The sequence below is a fragment of the Pelophylax lessonae genome, assembly GCF_965119305.1.
Source record: "Pelophylax lessonae genome assembly, chromosome: 12".
NCBI classification, from domain to species: domain Eukaryota; kingdom Metazoa; phylum Chordata; class Amphibia; order Anura; family Ranidae; genus Pelophylax; species Pelophylax lessonae.
Genome location: NC_138779.1, coordinates 83305815 through 83316805, shown reverse-complemented (window position 1 = coordinate 83316805; position 10991 = coordinate 83305815). Strand labels below are relative to the sequence as shown.

Here is a 10991-nt window from a genome sequence, read left to right as displayed (position 1 = left end):
TAACTGGCCCTTTAAAAATAATTTATATATATATATACATACATACACACACACTTTTATAATACGTACAGTAGAATGATAATATCTTAGATTTTTTTTTAATATTAGTATATAGACTGACATGATGGTGTTTGTTGTAAGGACTTTAATGGGCTAATTAAGGAGTCCTCATCCATTGGCTACACTTGGGCATTTGCTTTTTTTTGCAGCAAGATGGATGTGAATCTAGCACCTGATGTGAACCTATCCTCAGGAGTTTACAGCATGGTCTGTGGCATTAAAATGTTACTGTATATTTTCAATAGAGGGTTACCATTTTTTTTTTCCTTTTGGTACATTTAACATTGGAATATGTAGGTTTGGCTGTTGACCTACCAATGAACAACCAGTCTTTTTAAGCTACTAAATCATAAAAAGTGTCCCAAGGCATTTATTGTTCTTTTTTGTTCTTTATACAGGTGATTACGTTACCACACAACATCAACTGTCGTCTCTGACAAGCACTGAGCCAAATGGCTGTCCATATCAAGTTGTGCAAACCTGTTAAGAAGGAAAACTTGTTTAAGTTCCATATATCCTAAACACTTATTAATATATTGTAAATTACATTTGGCAAATTTATTTAGAAAATGATAAACATACAGTATATGCTGTTTGCTCATAGTAACCATTGCCAACACACAGATGCTTCCTTACACACTGGAGTTATCTTAAAAGGAGTAGTGTAGTATTTAAAAAAACAAGGTTTTTGAAGCAGCCTCCATCTTCATTAGCTGAATGGGTTATGCTGCCCCCTGCAGGAGTAGTCTAGGCAGGAAAAATTTTAATGTACACGCCCACGGGGCCATCCCCACAGGCATAATCACACATCCTCTGCTCAGCAAACCAGTTTAGTTGTAAGCAGTGAAGAAAAAAAAAATCCCCATATCAGAGGGGCGGGTGCCGCGTCTGTCAATGGACTTCAGAGAAAAAGATTTTACGGTAAGATGGGTACGTCCCAAAGCAGTGTAGGCATGAGGGTTGGGAAGAATGCAACCAGAAAGTAATGTAAACCCCAAAGCTAACTTAGCCCACTGGGTAACATGTAGCTCAACCAAACAGAAGCTCACCAGGTTAAAGATCCCTAAGAGAAACAAAAAACATTCTCTTATGAAACAGCAGCCTGCAAAACCTTGCAACTAAAAGAGGCATCCGAAGATGCCAACAAATCCACCCTGTAGAATTTTGTAAAGGTGTGCACAGACGACTAAGTCGCTGCCTTACAAACTTGTACAACAGAGGCCTGATGGCGAAAAGCCCAAGAGGCACTCAGCGCTCTAGTAGAATGCGCTTTCACAGGGAAAGGGGGAACCTGACCCTTGAGTGAATAAGCCTGAACAACCATCTGCCTGATCCACCTCTAAATGGTCGCAGCAGATGCAGCCATCCTTTGCGAGGACCGTCCGTAAGGACAAAGAGATGGTCTAACAGGACTCAGTAACCCTCAGATAAACTCTTATCACCCAAACCACATCCAAAGAGTGCAAGGCATATTTTTTGGGATGCTTAGGCTTAGGACAAAAGGAAGGAAACATTATGTCTTCATTAAAATGAAAATCCGACACCACCTTAGGGAGAAAAGAAGGATTAGGTTGGAAAACCACTTTATGCTTGTGGACCACCAAATAAGGTGAACAAACGGACAGCACCACCAATTCAGATACTCTGCGAGCAGAATAGCCACTAGGAAGGCATTCTTCTGCGACAAGAAAAGCAGAGAAATTTCCCCAATATTCTCAAAAGGAGGCTTTTGAAGAACAGACAAAACTAGATTGAGATCCCACGGGGGTAACGGAAACCTTCTCGGAGGAGCCAGATAAGGCACCCCCTGAATAAAAGTGTGAATCAAGCCATTAGTAGCCAACAGATGTTGGAAGTAAATAGCCAAGGCCGACACCTGACCCTTGATAGTGCTCAACTCCTTGTGGCCAAAACCCTAGCTACAGAATACAAGCGAGGGTGCAGCTGCAGTGATTCACACCATGAGTTGTATGATTTCCACGTACGACCATAGATCTTCCTGGACATCGAATTCCTGGCCTTCAAAAGGGTAGGGATCACAGAGTCAGAAAGTACACTCCTGATGATGTCAGACGCATACTGACGAAACGCGTTGGATCCCGTGATACGCCATTCCGTCACTTCCGGTCAGTGACACGCATCTGGAAGGCGGAATGGCATTCCGACCTCTGTGGCCAGCTGTCTTCATTTTAAATGTAAGTTTGCTATATTAACCACATAACGACCGCTCACATTGCTGCTACTGCGGCAATGTGGCTCGTTATCGTCCAGCGACGTAGTACTACGTCGCTGGACTCCTCCCCTTGTGGGCAGCTCGCTCCCGCTGTTTTCAGTCACAGCGGGAGTCGGGCCAGGGGAGGAGCGGCGGTGATCACCGCCGCTCTTCCCCGATCGTCAGGGAATCGAGTGTGGAGATCCGCTCGCTTGTGTAAACAAAGTGGGCGGATCTCCTAAGTGACCGGCACTGAACCTGCGATCTGTCCCTGTGTCACTCAGTCACATCCCCCCACACGTCAGTAAGCACCAGGCATACATTAACCCCTCCCTCTCCAATAAAATTAACCCCTTCCCTGCCAGTGTAATGTTTACAGTAACAGTGCATGATTATAGCACATTAAAAGTGTCAAAAATGGCAGTCAAGGGTCCGATCTGTCCGCCGCAATGTCGCAGTCCTGCAAAAAAAAAAAAAAAAAATCGCAGATCGCCGCCATTACTCGTTAAAAAAAAAACACCAAAAATGACAGAAATCTTTCCCTGAGTTAGTAAACGCAATAACTTTTGCGCAAACCAATCAAAATACGCTTATTGCAATTTTTTTTACCAAAAATATGTAGTAGAAAACAAATTGGCCAAAAATTATAAAAAATTTAGATTTTTACATTTTTGGGGGGGAATTTCATATAAAAAAATGTGAAAAATATTGTTATTTTTTCAAAATTATCGCTCCATTTTTGTTTATAGCGCAAAAAGTAAAAATCGCACAGGTGATCAAATACAACCAAAAGAAAGCTCTGTAGGAAAAAAAGGATGTAAATTTCGTTGGGTTACGGCGTTGCATGACCGCGCAATTGTCAGTTAAAGTCGCACAGTGCCGAATCGCAAAAAGTGGCCTGGACGTAAGACAGCAAAATCCTCCGGTGGTAAAGTGGTTAAAATAAAACAATGCATAGAATTACTACACTATAAAGCCTTCCATCTCGTTTACATATGCTGGGAATCTAATTACTAACCCACGAGTGGACCCCAAAGGAGAATTATAAAGGCCATCTGTATTTCCTTAACCTCACTATCCACTGAGGGAACCCCAGAGGGATATTATAGCAGGAGACCCCAGCGGGATACTACTATAGGAGATCTTATTGGCGCTTGACCCCAAGGGGTCATCTGGTAAGTGAGCCGTGCATGCGGTGGGAGGTGAAATGAGTAGCACATACTCACCGAATTCCACAGTATCCGCTCACCACCCTGATCAAGCACCAAGAGCACTTTTCAATTAATTGGACATTTTTTTGCAATATAACACCATTAATTTGCTTACCATTGAGATTAAGCACTAATGGCACTTTCAGCACATTGGGCTTTTTTCACAACATAATATAACACTACTAGCTATATTTATAGTCACTTTGGACTGTTTATTCTCACTTATGAATATTTATTGCTTAATAATTTGCTTATTTATTATCATTTGAGATTTATGTATTTATTGATAGTTCACATATTAGAGATTTTTATATTAATTTCACCAATTGTGGTACTTACTGGAGAAGCATAGAGCCTGATATTTAACACTATCACACATAATTTTGTATTAATTTATATATTTATTTATTCATTCATTCACATAAGTTATTGAGCGCGGTCTCTACCCTATATGCTACCGAGTCAAAAAGACCTCTATCCCTCAACACCTTGCTTTCAACAGCCAAGCCGTTAAAGCCAGGGACCGTCAAGCAGGATGGAAGAACGGTCCCTGAGACAGCAAATCTTCCCGCAGAGGAATTCTCCATGGAGGATCTACAACCATTTTTACCAGGTCTGCGAACCAAGATTGCTGAAGCCAGCCTGGTGCCACCAGAACGACCGGAATGCCTTCCACCGCCACCCAGCTTAGAAAACACGGCAGGACTACGAGCAGAGGGAAGGCATAAATAAGCCGATACTGGCTCCAAGGAGCCACCAGAGCGTCTGTGGCATCGGCCAGAGGATACCGAGAACTGGCCACAAACCTCTGGACCTTTCTGTTGAGGCAAGATGCAAACAGATCAACCTCTAGAGTCCTCCAAAGAGCACACAGGAGGTGAAACACCTCCCAGGTCAAGAGACCATTCCCCTTGATCAAACACCTGACGACTCAGGTAATCCGCTTGCCAATTCTTCACACCCGGGATGTAGACTGCGGAAAGAGCTGGAACATTGGCTTCTGCCCAAGCCCGAATCTCGGCCACCTCCTTGGCCGCCAGAACATTCTTGGTGCCCCCTTGATGATTGATGTATGTCACAGCCGTGGCATTGTCCGACTGTATCCGAACCGGAGAACCACGTAGCTAGCTCGTCCATTGGAAAAGGCAAAGCACGATCACTCTGAGCTCCAGAATGCTGATTGGCAAGGAGCATTCTCCTGGCGCCCAAGTCCCCTGGGCACACAGCTTCCACAGCACTCCACCCTCAGCCTGACAGGCTGGCATCCATAGTGAACACCGTCCAAAACAGCAGCAGGAAGGACTTGCCTTGACACAAAGCAGGAGACTGCATCCACTAGGATAGGGTTGACTTTTTGAGATGACTCAAATGAATCTTCCGGTCCAATGACCGAGGGTCCCTGTTCCATGTTGCCAGATTATCTTTCTGCTGAGGCCTGGAATGAGACTGAGCAAATGGGACCGCTATGAAGGTCGACACCATCAGACCCAGGGCCCTCATGCAACCCCGCAGGGAGGGCTGATCAGCTTCCATCAGCAATCCGATCACCCTTTGACACTTCTGAAGTTTGTCCAAGGATATAAAGACCCTCGCAAGAGCGGAGTCGAGAGTCAGCCCCAGATAAGTGACCCATATGGATGGCAATAGAGCAGATTTCTTGAAATTGATCACCCACCCGAATTCTTGAAGGGTCTGAACTGTAATAGAGATGTTGTCCAACAGATCCGAATGAGAGTCTTCTCGCAACAGGAGATCGTACCGATATCCCAAAATTGAGATTCCACGCTGATGTAAAACAAGGCAGGGGTCAGGACCTTGGTAATACCGCTGGGAGCAGAGGCGAGACCAAAGGATAATGCCACAAATTGAAAATCCTCCTCTGTCACCGCAAAGCGGAAGAATTGCTGATGTCCCTCGAATATGAGGACGTGGAGATACAGTGCCTTGCGAAAGTATTCGGCCCCCTTGAGCTTTGCGACCTTTTGCCACATTTCAGGCTTCAAACATAAATATATAATAATTGTAATTTTTTTTTGTGAAGAATCAACACCAAGTGGGACACTTGTGGAACGAAATTTATTGGATATTTCAAACTTTAACAAATAAAAAACTGAAAAAGTGGGCGTGCAAAATTATTCAGCCCCTTTACTTTCAGTGCAGCAAACTCTCCAGAAGTTCAGTGAGGATCTCTGAATGATCCAATGTTGACCTAAATGACAAATGATGATAAATAGAATCCACCTGTGTGTAATCAAGTCTCCGTATAAATGCACCTGCACTGTGATAGTCTCAGAGGTCCGCTTAAAGCGCAGAGAGCATCATGAATAAACAAGGAACACACCAGGCAGGTCCGAGATACTGTTGTGGAGAAGTTTAAAGCCGGATTTGGATACAAAAAGATTTACCAAGCTTTAAACATCCCAAGGAGCACTGTGCAAGAGATAATATTGAAATGGAAGGAGTATCAGACCACTGCAAATCTACGAAGACCTGGCCGTCCCTCTAAACTTTCAGCTCATACAAGGAGAAGACTGATCAAAGATGCAGCCAAGAGGCCCATGATCACTCTGTATGAACTGCAGAGATCTACAGCTGAGGTGGGAGACTCTGTCCATAGGACAACAATCAGTCTTATACTGCACAAATCTGGCCTTTATGGAAGAGTGGCAAAAAGAAAGCCATTTCTTAAAGATATCCATAAAAAGTGTAGTTTAAAGTTTGCCACAAGCCACCTGGGAGACACACCAAACATGTGGAAGAAGGTGCTCTGGTCAGATGAAACCAAATTAAAACTTTTTGGCCACAATGCAAAACGTTATGTTTGGCGTAAAAGCAACACAGCTCATCACCCTGAACACACCATCCCCACTGTCAAACATGGTGGTGGCAGCATCATGGTTTGGGCCTGCTTTTCTTCAGCAGGGACAGGGAAGATGGTTAAAATTGATGGGAAGATGGATGGAGCCAAATACAGGACCATTCTGGAAGAAAACCTGATGGAGTCTCCAAAAGACCTGAGACTGGGACGGAGATTTGTCTTCCAACAAGACAATGATCCAAAACATAAAGCAAAATCTACAATGGAATGGTTCACAAATAAACATATCCAGGTGTTAGAATGGCCAAGTCAAAGTCCAGACCTGAATCAAATCGAGAATCTGTGGAAAGAACTGAAAACTGCTGTTCACAAACGCTGTCCATCCAACCTCACTGAGCTCGAGCTGTTTTGCAAGGAGGAATGGGCAAAATTTTTAGTCTCTCGATGTGCAAAACCGATAGAGACATACCCCAAGCGACTTACAGCTGTAATCGCAGCAAAAGGTGGCGCTACAAAGTATTAACTTAAGGGGGCTGAATAATTTTGCACGCCCAAATTTTCAGTTTTTTATTTGTTAAAAGAGTTTGAAATATCCAATACACTTCATTCCACTTCATGATTGTGTCCCACTTGTGGTTGATTCTTCACAAAAAATTACAGTTTTAGATCTTTATGTTTGAAGCCTGAAATGTGGCAAAAGGTCGAAAAGTTCAAGGGGGCCAAATACTTGCAAGGCACTGTACGTATCCTTGATATTGATGGAGGCCAAAAAATCCCCCTAATTCAAGGATGCCACTACTGACCAAATGGACTCCATTCAAAATTTCTACACCCGCACAAAGCGGTTCAGAGCCTTAAGATCCAGGATTGGACGCACCTTGCCCTCCTTTCTGGGCACTGTGAACAGGTTTGGATAGAAACCTTGAGAGCGTTCCTATGGAGGAACCGGCACAATCACTCGTTGAGCCAGGAGGTCCTGCACAGCTTCCTGAAAATCTTTAAAATCCTCTGGAGACAGGTGAAGATTTGACTGAAAAAAACTGTCCCCCGGTCCGGGACCAAAATTTGATTTTGTACATGGAACAAATCAGTTCCCAAACCCATTTGTCTTGAAATAAGGAAGTCCAGGGTTCCTGAAAGAAGCACAGACGTCCCCCCACCCCTAGAAACGGGTGAGGGTGCCCCTCCATGCTGAAGAGGATTTGTCCGCAGCACCGGACTGACTGGTCTTGGACTTGCCTCATTGCTTCTTCGACCCTCCAGAAGCTCTGAACAGCTTACTTTTTCTTGCGCCCCGGGGGCATGAAAAAAACATCTATGAGCAGTAAAGGAAGGACCCCGCTTAGCACGGGATGTTTTACCTTTAGAGGATTGAAGAAGAAGATTACTCTTCCCACCAGTCAGACCCTTGAGCAGCAGAAAAGGGAGATCCGTCAGGGCTTTTTTGGAATCTTGGTCAGCCGACCAGCTCTTCAGCCAAACCGTACGCCATAGGGCAATCCCCAGAGCCAAAACTCTGGCCACCAGTGGAGCCGCATCCAGGGATGCATCACTTAGGAACAGGGCCTGGGCCATCTGGTCCACAAGTTCCATCAGTTCCGGGGGGGCTACATCAGGGTCCAAGTTTCAGAACCCTAATCCACTCCGTAACTGTCTGTGATACCAAAACAGATACAAAGAGTGGTCTCAAAATAGAATCCCGCCAACACGTGAAGATGGCGGGAAAGGGATTCCACCCGCCTGTCCACTGGATTCGTAAAAACTGGGGAATTTTCCACAGGTACAATGGTAGATTTGTTCAACCTGGAAACAGGGTGGTCCACTTTGTGTGGCACGGTCCAACAGTTGGAGACCATATCAGCAAAAGGATACCAGCGTTTAAAGCGTTTGGCACCACTAACACATGCTTAATGCGCATGTCGTGATCGTGAAAAGTCTTGGGACAGGGAAAAACCTTGCCAGAGTTTTGGGTCTTGCGGGAACCAAAGGCCACCTGTGTCACTGCCGCTGTGGGCTCATCAGCCAATTTCAAAGTTTCCCTCACTGAAATAATCAGGGCTTCTACCAAAGCGCATTTCCGCGCTGCAGCGGAAGACAGGTCCTTTTCACCATTTGACTGCGAGGACAGTGACCCTTCCGGTAGGTGGGTGTCTGAAGCGACCACATCAGCCTCTGAATCAGAGGACATCACCAAAGATAGAGAAGGCAGCGGGCGTTTTCGGCTATTAACCTTTTTCATGACAAAATACATTTTTGTTGCCAGGTTTCCTAGAGCTGCTGAAATTGCGGCCAGCGACTGCGATCCGGACTGTCCAGGAGTCGCACAGAGTGGGTCTGAGGGTGATTTTAAAGCCTCCATATTCAAAGTTACAGAAAAACGGAGTACTGTCACTTTAAGAAGCGCTAATCGCGGTTTCCGCCTCCGATCACAGTGGTCTGCAGATTCCCCCTGAAATATACGCCAACAGCAGAGTGTTCAGGGATATGCCCGCAGGGACCCCAGTACTGGACCACCTCCAGAGAGAACCCTCCTGAACGGCCTGCAGCAGGAAGAAGAATCACAGGAAGTGACCTTGACCTGGATGTAAAAGGTCACGCTGCTAGTCCAGTTCATTCAATAGGACTACACAAAAATGGCTACATAGTTACATAGCTAGGTTGAAAAAAGAGACAAGTCCATGTGGCTCAACCAATAAAAAAGAAAAACAGTAATGAAAACCCAACCATACAATCCCATATACACAATCCTATACCCGCAGTTGATCCAGAGGAAGGCGAAAAAACCCCAGCAAAGCATGATCCAATTTGCCTACAGCAAGGGAAAAAAATTCCTTCCTGATCCCCCGAAAGGCAATCGGATATTACCTGGATCAACTTTACCTATAAAGATTAGTACCCACTTATACTAAGTCCACCCAAGTAAGAATCCAGGCCTTTTTTAAAGCAATCTAGTGAGCTAGCCAGAACCACAACCGGAGGGAGTCTATTCCACATTTTCACAGCTCTTACAGTGAAGAAACCTTTCCGTATTTGGAGACAAAATCAGTTTTCCTCTAGATGTAAAGGGTGCCCCCTTGTCCTCTGTGTTGACCTTAAAGTGAACAACTCAACACCAAGTTCACTATATGGACCCCTTATGTATTTATACATGTTGATCATATCCCCCTTTAATCTCCTCTTCTCAAGAGAGAATAAATTCATTTTCTCTAATCTTTTCTCATAGCTGAGCTCCTCCATGCCTCTTATCAGTTTGATTGCCCTTCTCTGCACTTTCTCCAGTTCCCCGATATCCTTTTTAAGAACTGGTGCCCAAAACTGAACTGCATATTCCAGATGAGGTCTTACTAATGATTTGTACAGGGGCAAAATTATATCTCTCTCTCTGGAGTCCATGCCCCTGTTAATACAAGAAAGAGCTTTGCTTGCTTTGGAAACCACAGCTTGGCATTGCATGCTATTATTAAGCTTCTGATCTACCAGAACACCCAGATCCTTCTCCGGTATGGATTCCCCCAGTTCTAATCCGCCTAGTATCTATGCTGCATGCATATTCAGAAAAAGTGCTGAAGTGCTGATGTAACCAAGTGCTGTAGTGCTCCAAAACCGCAGTCAGGTGCAATGGTGTCCAGATCCCCTCTGGGACTCCACTCACCAGAAGCTATGGACCTAAACAGGTCAGATGAGCTCTAATGAAAAATCCCTGGAATAGGACTCCTCCAACCGTTCCCCATGAGATCCTTATATATGGCTTCCTCTAGGCAGCTCAAAAGGACAGAATGGCTGACATAGTAACGTCCGTTTATAAATAATTTATTAAATATTTGGTAATGTACTTACACAAAAATTATATCAGCTCGCATGAAAGAGAAAACAAATCCGCAATACAATACTTTCTGGAACGCCGCAGGGGTGCCTTCCATGGACAGGAAGTGACGTCGTTGGTTCGGTCGTGAACAGAAGTGCGTCAACGCGTTTCGCCCGGGTAGGTGTTATGTCTGATGACACCCGGGTAGGCGGGCGAAACACGTCAAGCACTTCCGGTATCCGTGGAACGCACGCCGGTGGCTGTCCAGGAACTATTGTGACACGGATTTGTTTTCTCTTCCATGCGAGCTTATATAATTTTTGTGTAAGTACATTACCAAATAATAAATTATTTATAAAAACGGACCTCACTATGTCAGCCATTCTGTCCTTTTGAGCTGCCTAGAGGAAGCCATGTATAAGGATCTCATGGGGAACGGTTGGGGGAGTCCTATTCCAGGGATTTTTCATTAGAGCTCATCTGACCTGTTTAGGTCCATCGCTTCTGGTGAGTGGGGTCCCAGAGGGGATCTGGACACTTTTGCACCTGATTGCGGATTTGGAGCACTACAGCACTTGGTTACATCAGCACTTCAGCACTTTTTCTGCACACCTTATTGGACCACTTTCAGCACCTTATAATATTTTTTGCACATCTTACCGTTTTTATTTTATTATATGGGACATTTCTCACTACCATTGTTTTTGTGTACAGGGGCACACAGTATCATTGTACTTTAGCACGATTGCATTTTGTTTTTCATATGTCCATATATGTTTATTATTTTAACACTGGTACACACGTTATATATATATATATTTTTTTTTTAAGAGTTATCATTTTTTGCGAGCGCTGTTTTTTTATAGCCAATCCAGTGGTACTATT

At 44.4% G+C, this 10991-nt stretch overlaps 1 protein-coding gene across 2 annotated transcripts in view; it reads right to left on the bottom strand.

The window, feature by feature from the left end:
- Positions 1–285: 285 nt before the first annotated feature.
- The window catches only part of FAAP20 (FA core complex associated protein 20), a 546873-nt gene continuing 536167 nt past the window's right edge, over positions 286–10991 (bottom strand). The window contains exon 5 of one of the 2 annotated variants that reach the window (XM_082274236.1): positions 286–540. In XM_082274236.1, the coding sequence (XP_082130362.1) occupies positions 468–540 (73 nt within the window). In that variant the 3' untranslated portion in view covers positions 286–467. The remainder of the gene's footprint in view (positions 541–10991) is intronic. The other variant, XM_082274235.1, reaches the window with a different exon arrangement.